Source organism: Brachyhypopomus gauderio, chromosome 11 (assembly GCF_052324685.1).
Source record: "Brachyhypopomus gauderio isolate BG-103 chromosome 11, BGAUD_0.2, whole genome shotgun sequence".
Lineage (NCBI taxonomy): Eukaryota > Metazoa > Chordata > Actinopteri > Gymnotiformes > Hypopomidae > Brachyhypopomus > Brachyhypopomus gauderio.
Window position 1 is genome coordinate 10,276,090 of NC_135221.1, and position 17,137 is coordinate 10,293,226.

Genomic DNA, 17,137 nt, shown 5'->3' on the forward strand with positions numbered 1-17,137 from the left:
AACTTCCCATGCATTCCAAAGTTTAATGAAATTCAGACAAATAAGTGTTCAGTCAAAGCATGATTCCAATAGATAGATCTAGTGCCTAGTATGTTACTATACTAGACACAATTCTTTAAAACTGTTTATTCTACTGATGTGCTCTTCATAAATCTAAATGTTTTGATTTTAGGCTTATCAGATATAATAACGGGTGTTTATGCGCATTTAACGGGTGTTTAACGGGTGTTTATGCGCATAATATTATTATCACTGTATTCATTTTATTATAATATTTATTGTTACTTTTATTTTCAGACATTGTACATAGTCGGTTTTCCTCTGTATAACTGAATGATGAACAAAGTCTGCTTTTATGATAAACATTTTTCTGCATTCTCACTGGACATGACTTTCATAGAACGTGGAACGTGGTCAAACTACTTGATTTGCAAGTGTTATTGTTCTTTATTGTATATACACATATGTTAGAATATTTTATGGGGAAAACTGATGGTTGCCTTATGTTTATTTTAAATAAGTATTTTTAAATGTCTGCTATGAATTAATATGCTATGAATTCATGTAACTTGAATGTATTATATAAATATTAAATATTGATTTTGGACTGGACACTGTAGCAGTTATAAAATTTACACACTAGAGGGCACATTAGGCCTAATCATCCATATCTGAAAACGGATCTTACTTGTGGCTTGTTACCCAGAAAATGCATTGTGCATTATGTTCCTTCTAACTTTATCTCTAACTTTATCTCTGAGTATCTGTTTTCTATGTAAATATGTCCGAAATCCCAGTCCAGTCATTGTCATTAAATTTATATGGTTATATATATATTATAGGTTGTCAGAGGTTATAAAATCAGAATTTTAACAGTAAAGAACAGTAGCTTGGAAATGTCTTGGAAGTGACGGCTGTAACGTTAACATACTACGTTATTATTACTCAGCCCTTGTCTGACTAAAGAAACAGACAAATATGTACATAAGGGAATTCAGTTATACAGAGCAAAGAAAGCAAAAGAAAACAGTATGTTGGCTGCTTCGCAAGCCAACATAATCATCCGACTCTAATGCAAATACGACGTGATGATGTCACGGATATGATAATTAGCGCATGACGTCATTCGGCGACTTCTAGCGCTTTAGCTACTTTCTATTGAGAGTAGTTAGCAAGACCGCTCGGAGCGCCATTCGGGATTGGGCCATGCGCGAGAGCTTTCGTTTTGCAGTCTGAAGAAAAATTAAAAAATAAAATAAACAAAATGTAAGTACTTAAAGCTGATAGTTATCATTTAACGAACTCTAAATGACTACGCTCCTCTAGGCTCTTAATCATGTGTGAAATTGCAGGTTTTTTTTGTATTTTGTGTGCTAGCTATCTAAGTTAGCTAGCATGCGAATCTTTCGATGTAGCTAGTCAGCGTAAGCTAGTCACTTTTGTAGCTTGCTGACTAATTAGGAAATCCTCAATCTTCTGCAGCGTATTCGTGTCAGATAGCTAGCTAACGTTAGCCACGCTGCTGTATGTCGCTGCTAGTCGTTATTAGCTCGTCACTGCCGTAAATGTATAGCGAGTATTGCGAGTAAAATAGTTCTGATATTGCTAGCTAACTGCAGCCTTCCAGACCGTTGAGGTAGGCCTTTCCTTGTCCTTCCCATGCGGATCATGATTGAATTCATAAATATCTTTTAGACATAAGGTTCACTTTCACTGTCAAATCGACAGTACATTCTTTTTATATATGTATCATTGGTGAAATGTACAAGGTTCAACCCAATTATTCAAGGTTAATCTGCGTGAACACAGCAGTGTTGATTCAATCTCTTTCTTGCTTAACTTAAGCTCCCATTTGGCAGATACAATACCGTCCTACAGTTCATAACTGTGCATATCATGTGGCTTTAAAAGAAGAAATTCATAGCTAGTTAGCTACCTTTTAAAATATAATCCTGTTGCTTTCCTCTCCTCTCTTTTAATCAGTTCGTATGTTCTGATTGCCAAACCAACATTGGATTTCATTACAGCATACTTGGCTTTACTTGGACTGGACTCACTGGGAAACACGAACTTGATGCGTTAATTTAATGTGATTTAACTGCGCAGTACAGCAAACGTGATTCTGATTTAAGTGGCGCACCAGAGATCGCACCAACCTGTTCTTGTTGTTAAATCTGTAAAGTAAGCAGCGTGATTTAATATGAAAAGAAAACACGCTAATTTAATCACTTTAATCATTTGCAAACATTTTTAATTTCATTTTCCATACAATGTCTTTTCCATTTCAAACGTGAGGGCTTGTTCCTTCTATTAGACAACTTTATGGGAAATTCCACCAAAATTCTACAGATTTGTTAACTAGTATAATAAAAACTGGCTTTTTATATTTACTGTGGAGAACAAAATCCGTTATTGGCAAAAATATTAGCTTTTTTTTAGCCTTGCATCAATTGGTCACTAGTAGACCTTCCCTTTTTAATTCTAGTTGCTGTGGTAGTGAAAATGGCCATCTAAATTATATAAAGGTAATATGTGTAATAAGAGCATGAGAATATAATTTCTGTTCCCTGATCTTGCTGTATGATGTAATGAACCCACTTATGTCTCATGGAAACATCTTACTTAAAAATAATGCAGAGACTAAAATCACAAATGACATGTTGTGCATCTGTGTAAAATTACATTTCCTTTAATAAGTATATGAAGAGTTTGGTTCCAAAACGCGATAAATGCCATTCTTAAAAAAAAAAGAGTTAGAGCCGGAATCAGAATGATATGTGACCACTCTTGAAAAGCCAATATTCAATTTTTATCAAAACGACACATCCGCCGTGTAATACTGCCCTACTTTCTCTCTTTCTTTCCAAAATGCAACAAACGCCACTCCTGATTTCCCGCAGAACGCCACATCTCCACTCATCCAATCACAGCGCACCACCACATATGGAAACATCATAGAACGCGACCTGTTGAGCCGCCCGGCATTTCTTGTAGCCTACTTTGTTAAAATATATCTCGTTTTTCACTCTCAAAATCCACGAAAATGAACGGTTTTGATAGTATAGAGGAGCCTGTTCGTATAGCAGTTATACTATTTATGTTAATAGTTATACTATTTTACTATTTATGTCTGTAACGGGTGCGAGGGAGTCGAGGATGCAAAGACTGTGCGTTCAAAGGCTACGTTTATTAGGCTTGACGCTGGACACACTCACGGCGTCTTGAAACAGCTGTCAATCACACTGAACAGTAAACGCTCACGGCGCATCATAACACCAGTAGAATACACTACACGGTACACGCTCACGACGTGCTGACACGGTTTAACACACACAACGAATGTCACGTTAAAGACGAGCACCAAACGATACAAACACACACACTATATACACGTAGCCTAACAAGCACCGCGTGAAACACTTTAGTCTTAACGAGACAAGTGAACACACACACACCAACGGACGTACATATAAAGACACGGACAACATTAACACACGCTCGAAGGAAGGGGTTCGGGGCTGTAGCGTGATAATGTCTTGTTCGTTAATGAAATCTTTTGAAATTTGTGTTTTTAGGCCCAATGGTCTAACTATTATATTAAGATGTACAATTTACAGTTATTTGTTATTGTATTTTGCACATTTTCAGTCAAAAAAATGTTCTATTGATGCCAAAGGATATACAAGACATTTTGAAAAAAACATGGCATGGATTTATTGCGTTTTGCGAAAAAACAAATTGTTTTTTTTAAATAAATATTAAAATCTTGATTTGATTTGTTTGTGTTTTTTTTAACCTTAGTATGGTATTTGATAGTTTGAAACAGAAAACTGGTTTTCAGCCTACCACTTTCTTGCTAAAGAAAACACATTTTTACTCAAATTGATCAAAATGGATTTATAGCGTTTTGGAACCAAACTCTTCATATATAGTAGGTTATATGTAATAATATATTTGAGAAATAATCATTGGTCAACAGCTCATTTGTCAAAATGCCTAATTTACTTTTTTTTTTCTAGCCAGCGACTTGACTCATTCATAATTTAGCATTTTTTTCACATAGAAAATAACTAATCGGTACTAACCAATTTAATATTATTGGACTTTAATAAAGGGATTGAAAGCGCTTGTCAACATCCCAGTACTTATTGAGAAATAATAGTAATTGTTGAATGTTGGTGGAAATTTTCTTTAAAAAGTCTTGATCTTCTTTCAGAGTTTGCAGCATCTCCACTCTAGTTAGGCTGCAGAATGGCTGGGTAGCCTACTTCAGTAATTTTGTTCTTCCTATTTGCCATTGAATTCCATTATTTGTTCCCTTTAAACTAAAGTCTTTCCAGAAGTGTGCACACTGATTTCTGCTAGTTTTTTCCCTCCATAATGAAAGCTGCCCAGATGTTGTTTTGACCAGTTGAAGTAACTCCACGCACTACTTCACATGCTCACTACTTTTTCTGAATCCTTTTCCAGTTAAGAGTGGTTCTTTTATGGGAAGGTGCCCTTCAAATAACAGGACATATCTCCTGGATTTACAACACTTTATGCTGTTCTGTCTTCTTCTGACATGTCTGCCAAACTAAAATACCCATTTTGTCTATCCTAGTTTTCTGCCTTTTATTTTATTTTGTAAATAAGAATCATATCTCCATGGTCTTCCTCTCCTGACTGTTGTATGCAATGCTTTCATTCTTTTCTGACCAGTGTAAGGACATAGTTCTAATCCTTTTCTCTTTAGAGCTCTATTGCACATGTCTATTGAATAATCCATATTATCTTTCCAACAGTTCTTGCTATTGGTGGACGTGTTGTAGTTCAAAAGGTTTTATTTGGGTTTTTGACAGTTTATTCTCATTGGTTGCTTCTTTTCATTGTCTAATTTTGTAGAATTCACTGACTTGCTTTTCCTGTGGCACTTCTAACAGTTGAGAGCATGCTAGAAAACATTGCTCCATTGTCTTTCTACAGACCGGTTTCATTTGGTCATAGAAGAGGAGCCGTCCTTTCCCAACGTTGAACTTTTCTTTGACACTTGGGATTTTTATTCACGGACTGTCCTTCTTGGGACAATTTGATCAACTACTTAATTCTTTTCTTTTTATCATCTGTCTGGAGTTGTAATATTTTGGAGCCATGTCCCAGAAGCTGACCCCAGACAGTGCTCAAAAAGGCTTTGCCGTAGGCCGCGGGCTCTTGGCTGCTGCCGAGACATTGAATTTTAGCATGAGTGAATCTCACTCTGATCCCTACAGCTCATCTTCTCAACAGCTTGGTGGAATGGGGGGCTTGGGAGGAGGGGATGGCCAAGACCACGACTCCCAGCTGCCCCGCCGGGTGGGCAGCCACCTTAGCAATACCATGAAGCTGTTCGCTAGCCTCGGCCTCTCGCCCACCGACCTGGATGTACTGGCTCAGGTTCCTGAAGAAAACATCAGTGTGGAGACACTACCCCATCTTATCATGCAGCTTAAGAATCGTAAGGTGGAGTCCAATCGCCATCTGGCCGGGGACCTGCCATCACACTCCCCTGACACTTCGTACAGAGGCGGGCGAGATGACTGGGGAGACATGCAGGGAGGAAGAATGGACCGTTCCTCGGGACAAGGTCAGAGCCGCGCTACCCAGGGAGATTTTGGCTACGGTTCCATGCAAGACGTCTCTACCCGCAGCTACGACATGCTAGATTATGGCGGCGGCGGTGGCGGCAGCAGCAGAGAGCGGCAGTATTCTGAGCTTTCCACAGACCACTATCGCGGGCTTGGCATGGCTTCATCTTCAACATCTGACAATCTCTTTATGGAGAGAAGGATGGGCACTCCATCTCAGGGAAAAATACAAGATTTCTTGGGAGTCATGCCACACATGTTCCCTCATGTGTGCTCCCTTTGTGACTTTGATGTGCATTCTGCCATGGTGAGTAGTTCTAGTCCTTGTCTCTTGCACACATCATCTATGCCTCTTTCCCTGAACATGTCAAGCACATGGAGGAGAACACCTGTGTCAAAAACTGTGTTCAATTTGGTCATTCGTGCATCTTGGTGTTCATCCATAAGGAGTAAAGTGTGGGCAAGAAATGTAGATCACTGTAGTGTTCGGAATCTTTGCACCTTCAGACAACCTTCTATACCCTTTTTGTAGTATCATTGTACCGTTATGTTAGATGTTATCACTTCTCTCGGGTTAGATGTTTAAGCCAGTCTGTACAGGAAGCCTTTTGCTTTTAGGGTCAAAGATGATCTATCACAAATTAGTAGAAACTTCTAATATTTTCTTTAAAATAGATGAGATATATATATATATATATATATATATATATATATATATATATATATATATATATATATATATATAATTCATAATTATAGTGAAGTGCACAAGGTTAGTCAGGTCTGGTTTCTTGTGCATTTCACTACAATTTAGAACATTTGTTACTGTACACCTGGATTGTATTTTTTAATATAATTGCAATGGTTTGTTGGTCAGGAATGGACTCAGCACACAACTGGGATGCGTCATGCAGAAAATCGGAGGGTCCTTCTGCAACTGTATGTATACTACAAATGCTTCGTTCAGTATTCCCTTTGCCATTTAGTATAGGTGAGTCACTTAAATGGCTAGTGAGTCAGTGCACAGGCTTTATTTGTGAATAATTTGTAAAGATATCCACAGCTATCCATTTTCAGGGTTAAATATTTCCCATTTTCTGAACTTGGATTGTTTACAAATAATACCTTCAAGGCACCAGCTATTAAGCATTCTCCATAATGAAACATGTATTCCACTTCATCTGTGTTTAGGCATTTTAAGAAGCAGTTCTAAACTGCTTGTGACTAACAAAAGTGTTCACCGTGACTGGCATTACTCCCCCCTGCCAGCTGGGGGCATGTGCCCTGCTGAAGATAGTAGTTACTGCTCTCCTCCGAGTGTGTGGAAGTTGGTTTAAAACTGATGACGGGAGAAAAATGCGATTAAACTGCTCTGTTTGTTTGTAGCTATCCAGATTGGGATCCCCAGATGCCTTCTAGACGGCTGTACGTAGCTGACACGTTTATTTATGTTTTCTGATATTTGGTGTTTATGGTATCAACATTTTCACCTCCAAATGAGTAAAGTTCCTTCAACCGTAACATGTAATTTTGTCTTATTCAGGTCGGGTTCTCTGTCCCTGGACACAAAAGGCCGATCAGATGGATTGCTGGGGGCTGCTCCATCTGGTGGTCTTAGACAGAGAGCAGGGATGACTTCTAATTGGGGTAATATGTCTGTATTTAAATATGGGGCTTCTGTTCACTAACTACCACTATCGTGCCTGTAATAGCATGACAGATATCTAGGCATGAATTTAATCCTGCATCTTAAACAATATATTAAATAAACTGGTGTTTTACATGCTGTAGGCTGGAGTAATTTGGAAGATAGCTGTGAATAATATTGTTTTAATCTTATCAGTTTTTATTTTCTTTCCACATTTTGTAGGCTCAGATTCTGGAATGGGCATGTCAAGCAAAATGCAATCATACTCTGTCCCACCAAAGGTAAGAAATACCCTGCGAATCTCTAGTCGATCTTTTCTCTGACACATTCTCTGAATTCTCGCTATATTTATTATTATCCAGTAATTCATTCTTCAGTGTGTTGTAAATTAAAATATGTTTAACATATATATACATACATATTAATTAGATGCTGTTGGCAAATTTGTTTTTATATCAGATAAGAAGCAGGGTAGTGGTGGTGAAATATGACCGCAAACCGATGTTATCCGCCCTGTTTGCTTTGGCCAACCCCTTTGGCACCATTCGTGAAAACCTTGTACTCAAGAACAAGGTAAATCTAAGCATCCAATTTGAACTCCTTAAGAAGTAATGCTGCCCGCATTCCTTAGGACAGTAAATAGATTATGATTCACTTCTGTGATCTGTTGGTCAGGCCTTTTTAGAGCTTCACACCCATGAGGAGGCTCTGGCCATGGCTAACTTTTACCAGAAGAAGCCAGCGATATTGCATGGCAAAGATGTGCAGATTTACTTATCCAAGGAGCTGTTGGTCATTGAGGTAAGTCCATGAAGTGAAATTCAAACAGGAACTACAAAAAAAGCATTGAAGAAAATTATTCATTCCCTTTATTTCATTGCAAGCTATTTGTTGTAAGGCCAGTGTTTTGTTGTACATTTGATTTAACAAGCTACCATCCTGTCTTTTATTACAATTTTTATGGTAGAATTAAACCTTGTTAAATTCTAATTAAATATCCATTTCTCTGTAAAACAAAATTAAGAATCATTTAAAAATTCTTTGTATGGTGATTTATATTACATAGAGGGTCAACGTTTACGAGGGTCAACATAGAGAGACAATTTTAAAGAAATTGTCATGCAATACATACTTTGTTGTTGTTTTTTTTTTAATAGAAAAGTGACAGGCCTGAGAGAGACAGTAGAAATATCAAAGGAGCAAACAGCCAAGTGGTGTTCTTCTCAAATTTACCAAGAGAGACTGAGAAAAAGATGGAGTTGCTTACAGTATCCCGTCGATTTGGCACTGTTGAAAAACACCTTTTCTTGAACGATCAGGTAAAACAGCCATCCTCTATCTAGTGTCATGTAGTGTCTTGTATTGGCACATATCAGCTATTGTTTTGCATTTTGCAGAAATGTAATTATATTGTCCATCACAGGCATTTGTGCAACTGAGTAATCCAGAGGATGCAGAGATGTTGGTGAAGTACTACACTCTCCATCCACTGACAATCAGCCGTAGGCCCATCCATCTAAACATCTGCACCAAGTACAAGACCTTAACGTGAGTAATGTATTAATGCAACAATGTGATCTACTGAAACCTCTCTTCATTTGTCTTGGAAATATTGTGAGGCGGGAAAAAACTTTCTGTCCTCTGAATTAGGGTTCCACCAGGCAAGGGAGGACAGGGGAGACAGGACCGAGATGACATGAGCCTCAAGAGTAGCAGCAGAACTGTGGCCAAAACCTCATCCAGGTCTCAGAGAAGCACCAGCTCCAAACCCAGAGAGAGCTCAACAGAGAAGACAGAATTGCCAAAGCCTGAGGACGAAGATGATGTTCTGGCAGGGGGGTCTGGAGATGAAGGAGAAGGTGTAGTGGAGGCTCATGATGAAGAGGAAGAGGCCTTCGACGAAGACCTGGCCACAGGGCAAACTAACCAGACGTGTGAGGGTGAGCAAGCCATGAATGAGCCTCCAGATCCCGAACCCTCAGCAGAGTGTGAAGACTCTGTGATGGAGCCATCTGAGGACGGGGCACCTGAGGCTGAGAGCACAGAGATGCAGGAAGAGCCGGACTTGGAGCAGGAGGCGCAGTCGGAAGAACCAGCTGATCCAGAGACCGACCACGAGGTCTTGACGGAGGAGCTTAAAGACACGGTTGATCATGATGATGTGGAGCAGGGTGAGACTGATAATGAGAACCTTCCAGAGCATTCTGAAGAGCAGGTAAGGGATACCTTGCATACTAATGCCAAACCTCGTTATAAACCTGTTTTAATTTTGATATACTTTAGTGTCCAAGTGTGAGTCTGCCTGAGCAAAAAGGTCAATAAGGCCAGAGGCCTACAATCTGAACAAAGATGTTTGTGTTTCTTCTGAAGCGAGTAACACATGTAGTGTGTCTGTCTTCAAAGGATGGACCTGGAGAATCTGACTTCCCTGAGAACATGGATGAGTTTGTGACTCTGGATGAGCTAGCGGAAGAGGAAGAAGCTGAAAGACAAGACTCAAAATCTAGAGCTAAAGCCTCTTCAGGTATTGCAACCACAAATGGGTGTATTGTCTTGTGTAAATAAATAGCAAAATAGATCATTGATTTACTGATGTTTTCAATAGAAATGCACTTTACAGTAAACAAAATTAACCAATTGTCCTCTTTGGAATAGTCATGAGAACTTTGTACTATAGATTAAGACTGAGGGTTGCAAAGGACTGTAAAAAGCACCAGCAGCTTTGTTGTTCATACTAGTACAGCACAGACAATAATTAGAGTTTTTATCAGTGTCTATTTATTCCCCACAGGTGGATCAAGGGAAAGTGGAGTAAGTAGTCACATTTCACTGTAAATGTCTTTCTGTTTGTAGTGGTGTTTGCAGTTATGTGGTGTTAAGATGGAATTTTGATTATCCTTTTTATTATTATTCATTCCCTTATACATGTTTCTCTGATCATTGGTACAGCTCTATGCACCCTTTTTATGAATCTGTAGCCTGTTTTTCTTCACACAATAATGACTGTATGTACCTTTTAATTTTTTGGGCGGAGCGGTTATAATAATTACCTTTATTAATATTAATAATTATAATAAACACCTCATTTACAGGGCTTGAGGGTGGTCAACGTGGTTGGATTTAAGCGCAGTTATGGCTATCTTGATGAGATCCTGGCTCTGGCTAAGCCCTTTGGGAAAGTGGTGCGACACCTGGTGTTGGATGTGAGGCCTGAGGTGGGTTGTAGTGTGATTACATAAATCCTGACATGCTAGAATGTGTGTTAAAATGTGTGCCATATTTTGTCAATTGTGATTTTTTTTACACCGCAATAGAAATTTGTCCTCTGCTTTTAACCCATCTGTGCAGTTAGAACGAACACACACACACACACACACACACACACACACACACACACACACACTAGTGATTACTAGGGGCCTGGGGAGCAGTTGGGGTTAGGTGCCTTGCCCAAGGGCACCTCAGTCATGGCCTCTGGTCTGGGAATCGAACCCACGACCCTCCGGTCACAAGACCAGTTCCCTACCACCAGGTCATTACTTCAGGAAAGAATGGGTAGCACAAATTGTTAAAAATGGGCAAATACATCTACAATGTCATGTCATCTACAATTCCTGTGTTCATCCTGCCTATAGTGTACATATTACGTCAGTGGACATTTTCATTAATATTAATGAAAAATGTTTTTAATTTGTTGCCGTGTGTTTGTGTTCAGAAAAATGTAACATAACAAAGTCTGTACTGTATACCACTGAAGATCTGCATGTATACCAATCAACCATAACATTAAAACCACCTGCGTAGTATTGTATTTGCCCATTTTTAGCAATTTGTACTACCCATTCTTTATACTACCCACACTTGTGTAATGTACAGTATTCCTGCTGAGACGCATCATTTTAATGAGATAATGAAAGTTATATACTTCACCTGTCTGTGTTTTTAATGTTGTGACTGATCTGTGACTACTATGAGTGTTTTTTTTTCTGTACTGTAATATTAAATGTTCAAATAATACATTTTATGTTCTGTGTTTCAAGGCCTTTCTAGAACTTTCAAGTGAACAAGAAGCCAAAGCGATGGTGCGATTCTACAGCGGAAATGTCATACCATCTGTGTGTGGAAAAACAGTGAAAATTTACCATTCACAGACCTACCCAACAATCCAAGTAAGAAACATTACTCTCCTGAACTTTGAGATGATTCATTAGTCATGCCTCCAACATGATGCTTTACATTTACAGAGTGGCAGAGTGATCTATATTGGACATATTCCACCTTTTAAAACATCGGATGCATCCCTTCTGAAAATTGCAGAGCCATTTGGAAAAATCCGACGCTACTTTTTGAATCGATCCCGGAATGAGGTAATGGGTGAATTATGGCAAGTCTTTTATATTGTCCATGTCCATCTGTGTCTCAAACTGTAAATTGGGAGTGTAATGTTTTGCTTTGTGTATTTTATCAGTGTTTTATTGAGATGGACAGGGGTGAGGATGCAGAGAAATTTGCAGAGGCATGCAAAGAGAATCCACCAAAGTTTGAAGGCAAACGGCTAGTTGTCTATATTAGCAGGAAATACAAACAACTCAAACATGGGTTAGTGCCAAATTCCTATATCTAGTTTAGTATAATGGATGACTTCATGGGTTTGTTTCTATGTACTTAGTCCTGAACAAAATTGGACTAATTCATACTCTGTCTTGGCAGACACAGACCTCCACCCTCCGAGCCAGAAGAAAAGCGGACATTGAAGAGGGAGCACTCAGAAGAAGAGGTGGAAGCCCAGGTCAGTCCATCGGTCAAAACTGCTGTCAGAAAGGAAGAGGAGCCCCCAGCCAAGAAGGCCAAAGAGGAGAAGACCACCACAGATGACGATGAGGGTGTATCAAAAGAGGTGGAGCATGAGGAGAAGGAAACCAACGATGTGCCTAGTGAGACTGTGCCTGAAGTCCCGAAAGAGGACACGGAGAAACACAGTGCAGATCCAACAGAAGTTCACAACACTGAGACCAAACCGGTCAGTTCATTTGCTTATTTTGTGTCCATTGTGCTTATTTATATTGAAGTTCCAGCAGGTTCAAAACTGATGATGGATTTTTTATTACGTAACCTGGTACTAGGGGTGCACGATATGGACTAGAATTGCAATGTGCGATAATGTTGTTGGATATCCCGATATTGATGTGAACCACGATAAATGTAGTGTCTCTCTGAACAGCAGCACGTTAATTTGTTTTGTTTTTTACTGTTTAATGAATCCAGAATAATTCCAAATATTTTGTAGGTTTATTCAACAATAGATTCAATCTAGGTTTATACTTTCACGAGTGACCGTAGCGCGCCACTCCGCACACCTCGCGTGAACCTCCGCGAACGGCGGAAGCGTTTAATCTTGCCGTGTCACATTCTTTGCAGTGTTTTCCGAAACGATATGTAGGCCTAGTAGTATTAAAAAAACACCCCTCAAATACAGGGGAATGAACATTTACCTGACCAATTTTAATGTTACTTTGTGTTTCAGGTTTGAAAAGTGCTGGAATTTAGGCTAAAGTACTTGAAAATGCTTGAAATTGTAACTACTTCATTTCACAACAAATATCTGTCTGAACAGTTCTCTTGTATTACGTTAACAAATACAAGCCTCTTGTAACTCCAGGACGAAACATGAGAGAACGTGAAGACGTTATGATTGAAGGTTTTGAAAATAAACAACCATTAAATAATGTGATTAAAAAAAGCAAATTATTTCGCATAATTTAGCGTGTATGTATAAATATTTACCTCAATTAAGTTTAATGTGCTGGGAATCATTGAAATGGACCTTGAAAGTGACGTACAAGTGCTTTAATTCCACCTTGTATAGGTGTGTGAACCCTGCAAACATGACTGGTCTCATTGCGCTGAGACGCAGCACGCGAGAACTTACAAAATTCGAGAGGTGCACGACCTCGTGAATCAACAGCGCGCAAGGCCATCGCGCACGGGCGAAGCCACCGCAATTACGTTATTTTCGCCTCGTGGACCCTTGCCCCACGTCAAGTGTAAACCAGGCTTAAACCAAATCGCGTGTCTGATGAGCGTGTTCACCTCACTCAGCCTCTTGCCTAGTTATTGTTATCGTGGCTCCTTCGATGTGTTTATCGTGAAAATTCACATTGCGATAACGATAAAAATACGATTAATCGTGCAGCCCTACCTGGTACAGACACCCAGTACTTTTTCTTTAACAAACCATTCTTCAAGTTGTGGCTCAACTTTATTGCTATTCTTTTGACAGAAGGCTGAAAATGACGATTCTGCTGTTGCACCCGCTGTCCCTTCTGCTGGTGTGACGGAGAAGAGCCTGGAGAGTAATGTAACCCCCACCATTCCAGCCCAGCCTGTGAAAAAGCCTGAGACCACCCTGGCAACTATAGGGCCATATGAGCCAAATGTTCCAGTGGGTAAGCAGACATTTTAGTCTTAATACCTTCAGACAAAGTTTTGTTTCCCATTTGTTAATTTATAGATCTTTGTTCCATGACTAAGCTTTTCTGTTTTCATTCTGATGCGTGATTGGTTGATCAGTGTAGTGTTGTTATTGCAGGGGTGGAGTTTGTAAAGATGGGTTACTACTGCAGAGTCTGCTTCTTGTTTTACTCCAATGAAGACACTGCTAAGAAGGTCCACTGCAGCAGCCAGGCACACTATGACAAACTTAAGGTATTTTTTATTAACTTTTTTTATTACTATTAAATAGTGTTTTTAATTTGTAACATTTTTGCATGACCTTTCACCCTTTTCTGTTATTCTAGAAACACTTGGAAAAGGAGAAGGCCAAAACGCAGAGTAATGGTGGAAAGATCTGAGTTATGGAGGATTGTACTTGGTGCTGTACAGTATTTGATGTTCATCAGCATCTGTCATTTTGTCCAGTATACTGATTGTATTTGATAATAGTATGTTGATTTATCATTTAGTTATGTATTAAACTAGAAAACATCACTGCAGGTTTTCACAGCTTTTTTATAGCTTACTGCAATTAATGTACCTTATTGTGACCTTCTGATTTTAGATTTATGTTGCTTTATTAAAGGCATCCCTTACATTGACTTGTCTTAATGGATACGGTTCTCAATTTTTTAAAACAGCATTTGTTTTACATATTTTCAAACTTTGACATCCAGGTCATTGGGCTGATTAGTGCTGAATGGTGCTAAGTGTTTCATGGCTGTGGCAGTCCAGTCAATCAATGGTGTCTGTTTGCAGTGCTTAAACCAACCACTCAAAATACAAGATACATGATGCCTGGTACAATGACACCTGACCAGTGACAGACAGGCTTGAATGCCAGCTTTTCCAGACCGTTAGGGCCGGAAAACCACACAAAGGCAATAGTCATGCATCCAGACTGATCCAGAATATTTTTGTCAGAAGCATTGTGACTGAATTAGGCTATTTGTAATGCTGATCAGCTAGTGGAGAGATCATTTACTTGCCATTTTGAAAGATTACGGATTACTTAATGGGCAGAGGTTCATGTGTTTGCTAAAGCTACAGTGGAGCTGCCATTTCTGTAGTGTGAAGAGCATCGCTGTCATTGTGTCCAATCAAATTTATATTTATTTATTTTTGAGGGAGGGGTAGTGGGTGTGGTGTTCCCCATCTCTGCTTTTCATTTTTTTGCTTCAAGGAACCATAATCTGTCTACTAGAGCTTATTTTGTATAGTGTATTTCACTATACACTGGGGTTTTAAAAGATGTAACCGCGTCTGCATATTTTATATGGTTTTTATTCTAATTCATTTTAAACTTGTACAAAATTATATTTATATGAGGATTAGCATTAATATAACTTGGGCCAGAATACACTTATCAATGCATGTTGAAGGCAGTTGACGGCGAGCCATCCAAATGAACAAAGATCCAATGGTCCATGAACATCAACGTGTTCAGGAATCGGGTTGCCTTGACATTTATATTTAACTTGCATTTAACTGTGGTTAAGCTATCTGTCCTTCGTCAAGACACAGTTAATGTAGGTGCTATCACAAATACCTGCATGCATAATTACTACATGTTTAGCGGTAATTAACACTGAGACACGAAACTAAGATGCTAATAAAGATCATAACCATAAATGATCATAAAATGTTCATTTCAAATACGTATCGCATGAAACAAAAATCAGATCCCACAGAGCTTTTAATTTTAAGTTTGGTTGTCTAAAAATCAAATATATATATATAGCATGATTTCTGTTCCAGAGATATGTTCCAGAGAAGTTTGATGAAAAAATGCTTAATTACTTTAAACAGTTACATGTAATGAAAACAAATTTGTCTTTTTGATTAGCAGCCTCTTCAATAGAATTCAGACATGTAAAATAAATTTCTGAATTGAGGATACTTTAGAGATGGCTGCAGGAAGTGAGAAGCACATGCATGTTTGGAGTGCCATATTCACCATAAAGCCAAACAAAAAGCAGCAGTGCTGGCAGTAACTCTACAGGCACAGCAGATGCAACCAGGGTACCCGCGGGTCCTTAAAATGTCTTAAATTTAGTTTTCCATATTCAAGGCCTAAAAATGTCTTAAAATGTCTGGAATTTTATTAGGGGAGGCATTCAATTATTATAAGTGTGTGTTCTGGCGCGATGTGAACTTTGCCGAATCAAGCGCTAATGCAGAAAATAACCGCTCCAGGGTCCTAGTGCTAGATTTCTAGCGTTGGAGTATACGGCCTCAACAACGTCAACAATTTTCGTTCGACCACCCCCCCCCCCCCCCCCCCCCCCCCCCGTCAACGATGTGGAACACACCTGCATCCCCAGTAATAGTATTATTTTTTTCTTGTGAGAGGTATTCAAAAGGTCTTAAAAGTCATTGAATTTGAGATTTAAAAATGTGCAGATACCCTGGATGCAACAGAGCAGTGGGGCATTTAGTAACAGATGCAAGGGACAATGTGCAGCATCGGATTAGTGATCCTGTGGGTTTAAATAAGAGGGAGAAGCAAGAAGGTATAGGTGAAGGCAATCAGTCAGGCTTTGGGAAGGTTCAGTGTGTGTGTGTGTGTGTGTGTGTGTGTGTGTGTGTAGCAGTGGGTGTGTCCCTTCAGGGCTTGGTGCATGGTGCACCATGACACCTTTTTATAAATATTTTAATAAAAAATAAATAATTAAATCAATTAACTAATAATTAATGAATTAATAAGCCCAATTTGTCTAGACATTAGATATGTAATCTGCCAACAAGTGAACCGTGTCAAGTAATTACCCGTTCATGAAATCTCAGATCCAGTTTTGACAGGGGACCTCTGAAGATCTGGACACCAAGGAGCTGGAGCTTGTATTGGTGCACCCAATGGTAAAAGGTCACCAGGTCGGGATCCAGAATCTGCCTCACAGGCACCCAGCTTCTCTCTTCCGAGTCTACCCCTCCCACTCTACAAGGTCCTGCTGCTGCCTTCTTCACCTCCTTGAATCCAGCAGGTCAGTCATCCTAAATGTCAAATCCCCATCCAGATCTAGTGGTGGTGGAGATCCGGCAGTGGTAGTGCTTTCCTCTAGTGGACCCGTGATCACGAGCTTCAGTGTAGATACGTGGAATGTTGACGATGCATGACCGCTTCCTGTCAAGCTTAGCCTGTAGGTGACATCATTAATGCAGCAAATTATGATATATGGACCTGCATACTTCGGGGCCAGCTTGCTGGCCAGTCCCGCCTGTCTCTCGTCGCCAGCCATGCATTGTCTCCAGGTTTGTAGATGGGGGGTTTTAGATGGTTCTTGTTGCTGATCTACTTTCTACTTGTAGGAGGTGTTGGTGGGCCACAGGTACCACTGGGTTTCTTCCCAAACCTGTTCACTCTACCGGCACCATGTCTGGACAGATGGCTGCT

General features: G+C 39.5%; 1 protein-coding gene across 1 annotated transcript; it reads left to right on the forward strand.

The window, feature by feature from the left end:
* Nucleotides 1-1,130: 1,130 nt before the first annotated feature.
* On the forward strand, nucleotides 1,131-14,345 carry matr3l1.2 (matrin 3-like 1.2). The gene is made up of 21 exons (XM_077021854.1): nucleotides 1,131-1,266; nucleotides 4,966-5,910; nucleotides 6,481-6,542; nucleotides 6,990-7,028; nucleotides 7,147-7,250; nucleotides 7,474-7,532; nucleotides 7,711-7,824; nucleotides 7,927-8,052; nucleotides 8,409-8,570; nucleotides 8,675-8,799; nucleotides 8,902-9,466; nucleotides 9,655-9,775; nucleotides 10,043-10,062; nucleotides 10,344-10,466; nucleotides 11,292-11,420; nucleotides 11,496-11,618; nucleotides 11,720-11,850; nucleotides 11,962-12,271; nucleotides 13,532-13,697; nucleotides 13,841-13,956; nucleotides 14,049-14,345. Exons 2-21 carry the CDS (start codon nucleotides 5,131-5,133, stop codon nucleotides 14,100-14,102), a joined length of 3,429 nt encoding a protein of 1,142 aa, XP_076877969.1. The 5' UTR covers nucleotides 1,131-1,266; nucleotides 4,966-5,130; the 3' UTR covers nucleotides 14,103-14,345.
* The last annotated feature ends 2,792 nt before the right edge of the window (nucleotides 14,346-17,137 follow it).

Excerpts from the sequence above, each read along its gene's own strand:
- matr3l1.2 (XM_077021854.1), top strand. The coding sequence starts at position 5,131 with ATGTCCCAGAAGCTGACCCCAGACAGTGCTCAAAAAGGCTTTGCCGTA. Across the intron at positions 7,029-7,146 it reads CAGATGCCTTCTAGACGGCT|GTCGGGTTCTCTGTCCCTGG; the intron begins GTACGTAGCTGA and ends TGTCTTATTCAG. Across the intron at positions 11,619-11,719 it reads TGAATCGATCCCGGAATGAG|TGTTTTATTGAGATGGACAG; the intron begins GTAATGGGTGAA and ends GTATTTTATCAG.